The 13980-nt window shown below is 46.5% G+C and overlaps 2 protein-coding genes and 1 non-coding gene across 3 annotated transcripts; all 3 read right to left on the bottom strand.

The window, feature by feature from the left end:
• Window positions 1–401: 401 nt before the first annotated feature.
• LOC145967143 (uncharacterized) lies at window positions 402–1445 on the bottom strand. Its single transcript, XM_083091805.1, has one exon. The coding sequence runs from the start codon at window positions 1443–1445 to the stop codon at window positions 402–404; it is 1044 nt and encodes a 347-aa protein (XP_082947931.1).
• A 5294-nt stretch (window positions 1446–6739) lies between these two features.
• Window positions 6740–6813, bottom strand: Trnas-gga (transfer RNA serine (anticodon GGA)). Its single transcript has one exon. It is a non-coding gene; the product is annotated as a tRNA-Ser (tRNA).
• A 2823-nt stretch (window positions 6814–9636) lies between these two features.
• On the bottom strand, window positions 9637–12510 carry LOC145967142 (uncharacterized). The gene has a single exon (XM_083091804.1). It carries the CDS (start codon window positions 12508–12510, stop codon window positions 9637–9639), a length of 2874 nt encoding a protein of 957 aa, XP_082947930.1.
• Between the last annotated feature and the right edge of the window lie 1470 nt (window positions 12511–13980).

Here is a 13980-nt window from a genome sequence, read left to right as displayed (position 1 = left end):
AAACGAATTTGTTTTCGACGCGTAGGTGACGCTAAATTGAATCCCGCGGAGGTCTAGTAAGCGCTCTGCTTCCAACAATCAATTAAATATACTATAGTTATGCTATGCGACGTCACAGCAGATCTAACAAATCGAGTAAAAATAATAAAATAAATACCGAAAGATATTACACGTGAATAAGCTTTTTTGCTTAAATTAATAGTTAGAAGCATGGCTCATCAGATTCCGCGCTTTTTATAATTAATAATATAGTATGCCGCTGTGCGCCTCATGTCGATTCGAGATTCGATGACGAACTGTATAAATATGTCCTCGGTTGTCAGGACGTAAACATGGACTCAACCAAGGACATGCGCAGTTGACTCAACGATAACAAACATACCGACGCGTGAACGAACGCCTCATATTTTCGATAAATTATCGATTATCGTCGCAAATGTATGATGCAAGCCCTCTGTATCACTCTGCAAGTTCAAGCCATTTTTTTGGCGCTTGATAAACAGCATTTCAGAGACAAGCCTTTTGCCCAACGAGGACTCCCTGTCCAAAATCTCAGATTCTTCCCAATTAAAATCATGACCGAATTCCAGTCTGTGATTAGTTATAACCGAAGGTTGTGACGTATTTCGTCGAATGTGATTTCGGTGTTCAGAAATTCGTTTTTTTAACTGTCTGCTAGTTTGGCCGACATATGACGCATCGCAATCATTGCACGAGACTTTATACACTACATTGTTACACGAATCTTTTGGCATTATGTCTTTATGGACCTTGACAAAATTACGAAGTTTATTTAAGCCAAAATAAGAAACTCCCGTGTCATGATTACGAAGAACTCGCTTAAATTGTTCCGAAAACGTTGGAATGTATGGAATTGTAAAATATGAAGAGGGTCTTTTCTCAGGGTGGTCCTCGTCGGGCTCCAAGCCTGTCCGATTCAAGGCCAATAGCAACTTCAGACGCTCTCGTATTACATGGAAAATGTAAAATAGAGAATAGCCATTGTCCAAGAGGACGCCGACTATCAGCTCAAAGTTTTTTTGATGAAATCTCGGATGCGATAATAAAAAGGCACGATCCACCAATCCTACGATTGTTCCCCTCTTATGGCATAGTGGATGATTCGACTTATAATTTAGATATCTCCCGGAAAAAGTAGGTTTGTGATACCAATCGAATTCAATTAAATTATTGTTCACGATTATCGTAACATCAAGAAAATTAAGTTTATTATCAACTCCCTCCTCCAATGTGAACTGAAGCCTTGGGTGAAAAGAGTTGAAGATACCCAAGACCTCATTGAACATAGAAGAGGGAGCCGCCAAAGCTATATCATCCACATACCTATAATAGAATGGTAGATTGAAGGAAACTCGTCCAATTGCTTTATTTTCCAAATCTTGCAGAGTGATATCGGCAATGATGGGGGATAGGGGAGAGCCCATGGGAGTTCCGAATGTTTGTTGGTATATTTTTCCATTAAAAGTGAAGAAAGTAGAATTTAATATAAACCGAACTGCAGTCAAGAATTCGTCGCGGGGAATGCTACACTTTTCTTTTATTAAACACCATCTCTCTGAGACGCTATCCAACGCTAAATCTAATGGGATGTTAGTAAAAAGAGAAACAACATCCAATGATAGTAATTTAAAGTGGTCATTTAGCTGTACACCTGATAGTTTTTTGACTAATTCAAAGCTATTGGCAACATGACTATGTGCCCTGGGGATAGCGTCATAGATGATGTTATGTAAAAATGGAAAAAGTTCGGGGAGCTTATGCGAGTTAAATTATTTTGTCGGGTGATTGCCTTTGGTTGTAATTTCGTTTCGTTTGCCGTTAACGTTTTCGTTTGAAATCCTTTTCTTTCATCGACTTTTACGTGCTTGTTGTCGATATTCGAGCGTTTGGACAATAACGGCTTTGTCTTGTGTTATTGAGTTATCGACGTTTATGATCGCGGTGATCTTGCCACGTCTTGCTGAGTTCAAGCTTATTTATTTTGTTTCGGGTTTTTCTTTCTTTATCGCATGAGTCAAGTCGACCCAGAGGACGACTGGATTTTCGTGTTAAATCGCGAACAATTACTTGAGGAATTACAGCGGCGTAGACTTTCAACGGAAGGAAGTTATTCGATTCAGACCGCGCGTTTGCTGCGTCGCGTACGCAAAGACCGAAAATTTAATACGGATAAGATGTCGGACGAGGAACTTTTAGAAGTTCCTACGGTTGCGATGGCTCGACCTGATAGCCCGATGGATCAGGCGAGATCTCGCGCACCTTCCAGCTCCCGCGATACTCCGCGCTCGATAGGACGAGATTTCTCGCGCGAAAACACTGGAAATTCCGCGATGACAGCGTACAACGTCATGCGAAAATGGAATTTGAAGTTCTCGGGTACGCGAGGGGAGGACCTTTTTACTTCGAATTGAGGAAGGTCGCGAGTTAATTCCCGTACCCGACGAAGACATTTTGCGTTGCTTGCTGTTCTTTCTAACTGGCATAGCACTTCATTGGTTCCGTAGTAAACGCGATCGGCTGTCGAATTGGACCGTTTTTAAAAATGCGTGGAGAACGCGATTCGGGGACCCGGATTTTCAATTTGCTCTTCGCGAAGAGATTATGAGAAGGACTCAAGGGGAACATGAGTCTGTCGCTGATTTTTTGACGTGTCTTCGAGCCATATTCGATCGGTTGTCGCCACCGTGGACTGAGTCAGAGCAAGTAAGCAGCGCGTTTCGAAATTTATTACCACGCCTACAGCAGTTCATCCGTCGAAATGAGGTGGAAGACTTGGACGCTTTAGAAGATTTGGCGACTCGCGTGGAGGCTAGTTATCAGCTGTCGCAACGCTATCGGCCTCCCCCGACTCCGGAGAAATCTCTGTTTCCGGATCTCGCGTACCACGCACCGCGTAATATGAAACAGTCCACCCGAGGCCGGGAAACTCTTGGCGCGTTGAGTACGCCTAACGCGGAATCAGAATCGAGGTCCGGTTCTCGCAGGGAGAGGAAAAACAAAAATCGCGCAACTCGAGCCGCGATCGGAGCGGAGGCCGTTCAGACAAGTTCGTCGTCCTCAGGGGCGACGGCCGTAGAAACTGCTTCGCGAAATTCCACACTAAAATGTTGGAATTGTGAGGGTGTCGGTCATATTTCGCGAAATTGCACAGCAACTCCGCGACTGCATTGCTATCGTTGCGATCGAGCGGAAGTAACCTTACGAACGTGTCCCGACTGTTCGGGAAAAGAGTAAAGGAGTCGAATAATAGGGGGGACCCGACTCCTATTCAACCCCAACCCCCTTTTCGTGTCGTTAATTGTTCTCGTGAATTTTCGTTCAGTGCCTTTGGTTGTCGTGACATTCCGTCGATGTTATTTATTCGTGTTAAATTATTAGGAAACGAGATTAGCGCTCTAGTGGATTGTGGTTCGACTCGAACTTTCTTAGGTTCTAGCGTTGTCGAATTGGTGAACAGGTTAAAATTAAAGTTTCGAAAGTCGGATGGCCGACGAGTAGTTACGGCGACCGGCCAAACGACACGCGTTAGGGGGGAGGTGGATATTCCTTTTACATTGTATGATAGGACGAATTCTTTGAGAGCGTATGCCTTACCGTCATTAGCAATACTATGCATACTTGGACTTGATTTTTTGGGGCTATTCGGTATGATAATCAATTTTCCACGCCAAGAATGGTACTTTGAGGATGAACCAGCCGTTGTGTATCGTTTCGAGAGCCAGCCAGTGGATCCCATTTTTCACTTAAATTTAATCGAGAATCCTGCTAGTTGCGAATCAGGTAATTTTTTCGTGTCCGAAAGCGCGAAATTAGCAGATCGAAAGTCGGATGACGGCCCGCGAGAAATTAGTCTTCCCGCGAAAACGACCCGTATTCACAAAACCAAATGGGCTCGGCTGTCGAAATCGGATCCGCTTATTTGCTGCGATTTGAATGAGTTGTCGTCGCGCGAAAAAGCCAGCGATTAGATAAATTCTTAGAGGGTCATATCGTAGGCGATTCGAATAAACCGGGAGCGACTAGTTTGACGGAGCACAAAATTGATGTCGGCGGACATGCTCCGATTAAACAGAGGTATTATCCCGTTTCGCCAAAAATTCAGGAAGTGATTTACGCGGAGGTAGATAAAATGTTAGCGGCAGGAATTATCGAACCATCTAAAAGCGAATGGTCTAGCCCAATCGTAATGATTAAGAAACCTAATGGAAGCTGTCGATTTTGTTTGGATTTTCGAAAATTAAACAGCGTTTCGAAAAAGGATGCGTATCCATTACCGTATATGAACACAATTCTCGATAAGTTACGATCGGCTAGTTATATTTCGACTATCGATCTAAGTCAGGCATATTTTCAGATTCCGCTCGAGAGAAATAGTCGCGAGTTAACGGCGTTTACGGTACCGGGAAAAGGGCTGTTTCATTTTACCCGAATGCCGTATGGTCTCACCGGTGCCCCCGCGACATTTCCACGTTTACTTGATCGGCTTATAGGTCCGGAAATGGAACCTCATGCTTTCGCCTACTCGGACGATGTCGTAACGCGTACTTTCGAAGAACACCTGACTTGGTTGAAGCGCGTGTTAGACCGAATTAGAGAGGCAGGCCTTACGATAAATCCTGAAAAGAGTAAATTCTGTCGGTCACAGATGAAATATCTTGGATTCCTGATACAACAGGAAGGGCTCAAGGTAGACCCTGATAAGACCGCGCCGATTGTCGAATATCCGCCACCGAAAAACATCAAATAATTACGACGGTTTATAGGGATGGCGTCTTGGTATCGCCGATTTATACCGCAGTGAGCGATGCGTTTAGAACCGCTAACTCGTCTCCTCCGGAAGGGTTTCTCTTGGGAGTGGGGGGATGAACAAAAAGCTGCGTTTGAGTCGGTTAAATCGTGCATCACGTCACCACCTACGCTGTCGTGTCCGAATTTTGAATTACCGTTTGTTTTACAAACGGATGCGAGTTCGGTCGATTTAGGAGCGGTATTGACGCAAGAATTGGAAGGCGTAGAACACGTAATCGCGTTCGCGAGTAGAGCGCTGTCGGAGGCCGAAAAGAAATACTCTACGACCGAGCAGGAATGTTTGGCTGTCGTTTGGTCGATTAAAAAGTTTAGACCGTATCTCGAGGGTTATAATTTTAAAGTCATCACGGATCATAGTAGTTTACGCTGGTTACATAATTTAAAGAATCCCACAGGCCGATTAGCACGATGGGCTCTAGAATTGTTAGAATACGATTACACGATTGAGCGCCGTAAAAGAGTATTACATCATGTTCCTGACGCGCTGTCGCGCATGTATGAGACTACCGACGAATTATGCGCTGTTGCGATTATCAGAGACACTTGGTATGATGCACGCGTTCGAGACGTGGAAACTAATCCGCGTAAGAATTCGGGTTGGAAAATCGAAAACGATCAGCTGTATCGAAAGCCGAACGCTGTCGTATCTCAAGTTGTCGACAATCTCGAGCAATGGAAGTTAGTACTTCCTAAAGAAGCGCGCGCGAACGTTATTAGGGAGGCTCACGATGTTCCACAATCAGGTCACTTAGGAGTCGAGAAAACGTATCAGCGAGTAGCGACTCGTTATTTTTGGCCACGTATGTTTCGTGGGATCGTCGATTATGTCAGACATTGTGATGTTTGTCAGAGGACGAAAGTTGAACAGAATGTGCCGATGGGTTTAATGGGACGCCGAGCTGTCGAAACTCCGTGGACGGTAGTAGCGGCGGATATCATGGGTCCTTTTCCGCCGAGCAAAAACGGTAACGCGTATATTCTGGTAATTCAAGACCTGTTTACCAAATGGATTGAATGTAGCCCGCTCCGGAAAGCAACGGGCAAAAAGATTCGCGAGCTTTTAAACGAATTAATCGTAAACCGTTGGGGCGCGCCGCGGATACTCTTGACGGACAACGGCACTGAGTTCATCAATCGCGAATTACAGGCGTTTGCGGAAGAGTATGGCATCGTTCACTCAACCGTACCTCCGTATCATCCTCAGGCGAATCCGGTAGAACGCGTCAATAAGGTACTTAAAACTATGATTACGGCGTTTCTCGAAAACGATCATCGCGAATGGGATATACACTTGGCTGAGTTCAGATTCGCATACAACACGGCGTACCATACCTCCTTATAGGCTACTCCTGCGTTCTTAAATTTCGGTAGGGAACCCCAGCCGGTTAACACCGTGCGTGGGAGACACGAGTCAGCTGTCGAAGTCGCGGAAGCGAATCCCGAAAATTGGAAAGAGCGTATGGAAAGAATTCAGGCTTTGCGAGATTGAGTGGTAGAAAACTTAGAGGCCGCCCATAATAGACAGGCGCATTATTATAATTTGCGAAAGCGAGAGCATCGTTTTGCGATTGGCGAGCAAGTTCTAAAGCGGCAGCATGTGTTGTCGTCAGCCGTGCAGAATATTTCGGCTAAGTTAGCGACTAAATATCACGTTTACTATCGCGAAAACGTTGTCGCCGGTAGTATACGAGTTAAAGGGAAAGGGGAATCTTTCCAGAGAAAGGTAGGGATGTATGTGGGAGGAGGTCGGACGTGTCTTTACGCCCATTTGATCAACGAGCGACAGAATCCATCCGTGGCAACGGCATCGACGCATATCCTGTGGAGAGAGCATTCACACCCTTTTCAGCCTAACGAATAATTGCTAGAAAACAATATTCGCAGACTAGAAAAATATGTGAGGCGCAAGTGGCTGGATCGGGAATCGAACCCGAGTCTTTCGCTTTCCGGGCAACTGCTCTAGACCACTGAGCTATCCAGACCTCACACCTAATGCTGCTTTTTAACACAGTGATATGCGACTCCAGAGTGATGTTGGTATCTTGCTCGATGGATGCAATGCCGATTGCCATGGAGGATCCTTGAAAAGGTCGCTCGCTGACCAAATGAGTGCCGGTGGAGGTATTCGCGTACATGCTGGCTTCCGACTGGCCTTCCGTATAAAACGGCACCGACGAGCACAACGCCGTAGAGTGACCACATCCCCCAAGATCCCTCTAGAATATACTAAAATCCCCACTGTACCAAATAGCAGTGGCGGATGGACCCTAAGATAGGGCCGAGGCAGGCCTCCAGAGAAAGATAGGGATGTATGTGGGAGGAGGTCGGACGTGTCTTTATGCCCATTTGATCAACGAGCGACAGAATCCTTTAATCGATCGATAGGTAAGGTGCATATTAAGGATTTGAAACCATATAATGCTCCACCTGATCCTCCAGGCGTTTAAGATTAGATACCTTTGCGTTCGAGCCACACAACCGTTAGTGAACCAGATCGCGAACGTCGAACGGGACGGTCCAGCGACAAACCGAGACTGCGAGCCCCAATGAGAGACGAGATCGCGAACCAAATTCGTGGAAGACGATGACAAGTCGCTTTTTGTTTCGTTAGTTATTCTTTTCTTTTGGTTTCTTTTTTTCGTTCTTTCTTTTATTTTGTGTCATAATTTGTTTTTTGTGTCTGCCTTGGCTCCGGAGACTTTGGTCGCCCGAACATGTGCGAAAGGACAAGCGGAAAGTCCGATTTTGTAGCCGTGATGGGTGACTGAAGCCGATACATTCTCTCTTGGCAGGGGGGGTGTGACGTTGCCGTCCCGACGCGCGTCCATCCGCCCCGAATATCTTGACGGGGCGCGAGCCGAGCGGCCGCGCCAGAAAAAGATAGAGAGAGCCGTATCGTGATTTCCGGAGAGACGAGCTATTATTGTAATTTCGCATTTTTCTAATTGTATTTTTTTTATTATTTTGTACGTCGGGCAACCCGCCGGAAAACAACCGGAAGAAATCGAAGAGGAATCTTTTTGCGACCACCGACACGGCGCTTCCAGCCTTCGAGGAGAGAGAGAAAATAGCGCCCGAGGATCCGGACAGCGCAGAACCGCGGGTGGAATTCGTCCCCTTCAATTAAAGGAGGAAAAGTCTCCTAGAAACAGCTGTCTGGGACCGGGATCACCGGGCCGGATCGGCGCTAACCTCCGAGGACGGAGGACGTAAGATCGACCTCCGGAAGACCGCCGACAGCAGGGTCGCCGACATTAAGATTTTCAAATTAGCGGGGCCGTTACGGCCCCCGATACGGCGTTGCCGCGAGGCGCATTAATACCTACCTCGCGTGTCGCGGCGCTATTGGCCGCGAATCCGCGCACCCCTGCGCGCAGGATTGACGCCGCTATCGACCCTGGATCGCGAGATCCAGGGAGACATTCTGGTGCGGGCGCTCGTTAAAAGCAGTCGGTTTGTTCGTCGTTGTCGTTATCTTCGTGTGAGCCGTTGTCGAGATCGAGAGAACGAAGCCGAGGAACATCCCCCTGGCTGCGGGAGAAAGTATCGGTGAGGTTGCTCATCGCATAATTGTAAGCCACGTATGCGATTCCGTCCGCGGACCGGCCGCTCTGTTGCCGTCGCCATTTTCGTGTCTCGTTGTCGCTCGGGCTTTGTACTGAGCTCGCGATTTTCGGGCGACCGGAGACAAGCGACCGAGGTATCAAGGACGATCGTAACGTCGGCCGTAGTCGATAAAGAACCGTTCGTCTCTCTCCGGGATTTGGGGTGTCGTAAAACACGTAGCGACCGGCTCTCGTATATCGACCACGTGCGCGGTAAATCGCGGGGAATGCGTTCGCTATCCGTGCTGTCGAAAAGAGTTGTCGAAGCCGCGTAAGACATCCCCGCAATCGATCTTCGGGCGATTTTCGTTATTAGCGTGTATGTGAGTGTGTGACCGTGTGCGTATCGTGACGTTGCGAATATCGTGCTGTCTTTGTCGCGCTCGTTACGTGTGTACCTTGCGTTTATTGCGAGATATTTGTCGTGCGTGTGAGTGTGCATAATCGATTACGATAAATTGAGATATTGCCGAAATTCGAGAACTGCGTGTGAATAAAGGGCGTTACGCCGAAAGGAAAGTACGCGGCGTCCGACGGCTATCGAATATCGATCGAATCGAACGCGTTCGTCGCAAGCGAGATTTTCCGTCTTCGCAAATTGCTTAATTACTCTCGCTCAATTGTTAAGCCTCTTTTCGAACATATTGCTGTCGACTAAATGAGCGAGTGAAAGAATAAAAGGGAAAAGATCGGTAAAAGGAGTCGTCGATGAGATTGTCGAAATTTCCGTTACGTTTTCGAAACGCCGTTCGGCCTCGCAAAGTCCGGCCATAAAAACGGACCAGGAGAACTACAAATATCAGCGCTTTCTTAGGGTCTCGATTTCGTGTTGTTATTGTTATCACTGTTGTCGCATGCTCCATAATTTACGAGATGTTCGATAATTTAAAATTTGAACATGCTACTTATTCACTGATTCTTTATTATTTAATTAATTGTGAGTACAGGGTGACCACGATTCGCCAGGCGAGCCGCGGCTGGTCAAGAATATACACTATAATTTTATCTCGGATATTTCCGCGTCACAATGTTACGTAATTATGTAACTTAATTTCGTAGACTTGTTACTAGCGCTTGGTTTCTTGAGCTATCTGTTTGATGTTGCGATACATACTGACTAGTCGCTTCAATCGCTTAGAATCTCGGGACATTGAGCCAGCCAATCGCACGCGTCAAACGCTCCGATCTATTCGTGGCAAATTTAACTCCAACATCCCGCCCACCTTAATAACAATTCATCTGTGAGCTCACTTACGCTTATTATAGATTGCGAGTCTGATAACGGAAGTTTACATAATTTACTAATTGCTTTCTTACATATTCCATTTGCAGTTTTAAGCATTACAACGCGTATCTTTTTATCAATGCCCTTATGAGTATCTATTACTCTTTCTAACCTCCACCTTAATGGTGGCGTATTACTTTCTTGTATTAGAACGATGTCGTTTACCGTTAAATTCTCTCGCTCGGTTGTCCATCTAGTCTTGCCTTGTAATGATGTTAAATACTCCTGGCTCCATCTTTTCCAAAAATCCTGCGTGATTTTCTGTACAGTTTGCCAGCGATCAAGTCGATTACCGGGTACGTCCATTAATTCGACACATCCGGTAGCGCGGTCAACAAGCCACCCACTAAAAAATGACCCGATGTCAGAGGTTGCGGATACGCCGCCGCAGCCGGCAATCGACAGATCGGGCGAATTTGGACACGCCTCAATCTGAGCCAACACTGTCGTCAGCTCTTCGAACGTTAAACGGCTCTCCCCTATTACCCGTTTTAGATGAAATTTGCACGATTTTACTCCGGCTTCCCACAACCCCCCCATGTGAGGAGCCGATGGTGGTATAAATTTCCACTCGATCTGACTGGGGACGCAAAACTCATCCATCAATTTTTGCTTCTTGTCCCTTAGCAATTCATATAACTCGCGCAATTTATTTTTTGCTCCTACAAAATTTGCGGCGTTATCGCAATATATACGCTGTGGGCAGCCCCTACGTCCGGTAAAACGTCTGAGAGCAGCCACAAATGATGCAGAGCTTAAATCACTAACGGCCTCTAAGTGAATTGCTCTAGTCGCGAAACATATGAATAATGAGATATAAGATTTATTTGTTCCTCCTCCACGACCTCGACGAATCAATGTCGTAATGAGTCCAGCAAAATCGACCCCGACCACGAAGAATGGTCGCGCAGGCGTAACTCGATCCGCGGGCAGTTGTCCCATAATTTGTGACATCGGTTTCGGCTTATTACGGAAGCAATTGACGCAATCATGTGTCACCCTTCTCGCAATATTTTTTCCCTTGAGCGGCCAATAATTTTCTCTAATTGAGTATAGCAATGCCTGCGGACCCACGTGCAACAGTCTCCGGTGCTCTGCTTCAAATAATAATTTAGTAAAATTGCTATCGGATGGTAAAATGATAGGATGTTTTCCTTCGAATGTCAACGGCGAGTTCTGCATTCTACCGCCCATCCTGAGGAGTCCCTCCCCGTCGATGAAGGGACTGAGCGACGCCAGACTACTGGTTCGAACCGGTCTATTTGTTAATACGTTTTTTATTATGTCCGCAAAATGAATTCTTTGTACCGCCAGAATCATATGCGCGTTACGAATTTCAGAAACCGATAGATGCTCGAAATTACGCTTATCGCGATTCGAACCCGCGCTGATCCTGAATCGAATCATCCAAGCTATAACGCGCTCTATCCTGGATAATGAAGAATAACTATTCAAGAGGAACTCGACGGTATCATTCGAACTGTCCACACTCGCGAAGACTCGCGCGCCTATCGTCTGCTCAGATCGGACAATGCTTTCATCCTTTTCAGTGAGGAAAGATTGCCGCACCATAAGTTGTTTGTAATCCGCAAAACGCGACAACCATGTCGGGCCCACCCACCAAATCTCACTTTCCCTTAAATTTTTCAAAGTGGTGCCCCTCGAAATCAGATCCGCCGGGTTCTCGGCTTCATCGACGTAATGCCAATGACTCGCGGGAAGAATCGACTGTATTTCCGACGTTCGGTTCGACACGAACACCTTCTGACGGGATGGGTCGCCGGCGATCCAAGCTAGCGCGATCATCGAGTCGCTCCATGCATGCACCTCCCCAATACTAATTCTGAGTGCTTCCCTCACGATTTGAAGCAATCTCACCAGAACAACGGCTCCGCACAGCTCAAGCCTTGGCAATGTAGCCGTCTTGCTCTTAATCGGTGCCACGCGCGATTTTGAGCATAGTAATGACGAATTGATTTTATTGTCTCCATCTATTGATAGTAAATATATGCAAGCCCCGTATGCCTTTAGTGAAGCATCGCAAAACGCATGGAGATTGAAGCACACCGCGCCGAGGCACTGAACGACTCTGCGCGGGATCCGAATCGAACCAACCCCACGCACATCGTCCACGTATGCATCCCATGCTCGACCCAGACTATCCGTCAACGGATCATCCCAAACCAGGCCCGACGCCCACGTCTCCTGCATGATTAGCTTAGCTCGCGTCAAGATCGGACCAATCAATCCGATCGGATTAAATATTCTAGATATCGTGGATAACACCCCGCGCTTAGTTCTAATCGAAGTCGTCAATGGGTCCACGGAGAACCGAAACATGTCCGTCGCGGGACACCAATTCAAACCCAATGTCTTGACAGAACTCGCGTCAATCATCAACACAGACGCCCCATCGACTCGATCCGCGGCCGGCAAATCCCGCAACACTTCCCGGCAATTCGAGAGCCACTTGTGAGGCTCGAAGCCGCCCCTGCGCAATACTAAATTCAATTGTGAAATTAACTCGATCGCATCGCTCTCGCTATCTACTCCGGTAATAATGTCGTCGACGTATAAATCGTTTAATAATACTTGCGACGCAAGGCCAAACTGAGCAGCTCCATCACCGGCCAGCTGTCGCACGCAATGAATCGCTAGGAACGGCGCACTCGCCTGTCCGTACGTTAGCGTGTTCAATCGGTACTCGCCAATAGAATCGCTCGGGGAAAAACGCCATACGATTCTTTGAAAATCGCGATCGTCCGGATGTACCAAAACTTGACGATACATCTTCTGTAAATCAGCCGTGATCGCGATTACATGTAGTCGAAATCGTAAGATTATATCTATAATGTTGTCTTGAAGAATTCTTCCTACCATCAACGTATCATTGAGCGAAACGCAGTTTTTGCTGATGCGTCGAATACTACACGTAGTCTGGTTGTTGTACTTGATTCGCGAATTACACTATGATGTGGCAAATAAACCGGATTCAAAATGCCAACGCTCTCGGTTATTTTAGACATGTGACCTAAATCAATGTACTCCTGCATAAACCTCGTATATTGTTCGCGTAAGCTTGAATTCTTAAGGAATTTTCTTTCTAAATAATTTAATCGTTTTATTGCTATTTCTCTTGATCGACCTAACTGAGCCTTGTTTTCGCGAAATGGCAGTCTGACGATAAACCGTCCGGATGCGTCTCGATTCACAGTGTTTACAAAGTGCTTCTCGCAGCTCTCTTCTTCCCCTGATAGCTTTGTGTTTTCTGTATATTCTTCTAATTCCCAAAACCTTTTCAAAGTCTCGTCAACGGACGACAACTGTGTCGACAAACATATGATTTGTCAAATATTGACGGTTGATCGTTCGACCCTCGATGGCCTGTTGTGGTACGGGACCCGCAATTATCCAGCCGAATTTTGTATTCTGTAACGTCGGCAATTCGTCGCCGAGCTTTATTTTACCGGTTTCTAATAACTGCAGAAAGAATTCGCCGCCGATAAGAGCATCGATATGCCCGGGTTTGAAGAATAATGGATCCGCCAAACTCAAATTCTCTGGTATCGATAAATCCGACGCTCGAATCGAAAAAGAAGGCAGAATTTTTGTTATTTTCGGTACAACCAAACAATACAAACTTAACTTAAACTTAGATGTTCGCGATTTCATAATTAATTTACAACCATGATTGATTATGCAACTCATCTCATTCAGACCGTTAATAGACTCACGAATTCTTTCCTGTTTTATATTTAATTTGTTGCACGCAGCGGACGTTATAAAATTTACTTCGCTCGCACTATCCAGCAATACTCGCAACTGATAATTGCTATTAGATTCGACATTCACGATCGCCGTCGCCATCAACACTCGCTTCCGCTCGCCATCGCTCGGAACGCATCGACCGCGCATGCCACCGATCGCCCCGCCGAAACTCGCTGACGCCGTCCCTGCGCCCGTCGTGGAGCACAGCGCGGCGCCCGCGGACGCCCTTTCCGAGCCTTCGACAGAACTTCTTGCTGAATCCGCAGCCGAACCGGTCACTCCTACGCCTGCGTGACACAATGTGTTATGCCGCTTGCCGCATTTCCGACATGAACCAGACCTGTAATTTTCTGAAAAATGATCGTTTCTAAGACAGTTCAGACAAAGTCTCAATCGCTTGATCTCCTTTATCCTGTCTCCAACGGACAAGCTCAAAAATTGTTTACAAGAATATATAAGATGCTGCCCTCGACAAAGGTAACAATTCCTTCC

This window comes from Camponotus vicinus, unplaced genomic scaffold (assembly GCF_025532165.1).
Source record: "Camponotus vicinus isolate PSW18456_S1 unplaced genomic scaffold, iyCamVici1.0 SCAF_2, whole genome shotgun sequence".
NCBI lineage: Eukaryota > Metazoa > Arthropoda > Insecta > Hymenoptera > Formicidae > Camponotus > Camponotus vicinus.
Note: the sequence above shows the minus strand (reverse complement) of the source record. Positions and strands in the feature narration are given on the sequence as shown.

Excerpts from the sequence above, each read along its gene's own strand:
- LOC145967143 (XM_083091805.1), bottom strand. The coding sequence starts at position 1,445 with ATGGGCTCTCCCCTATCCCCCATCATTGCCGATATCACTCTGCAAGAT.
- LOC145967142 (XM_083091804.1), bottom strand. The coding sequence starts at position 12,510 with ATGTATCGTCAAGTTTTGGTACATCCGGACGATCGCGATTTTCAAAGA.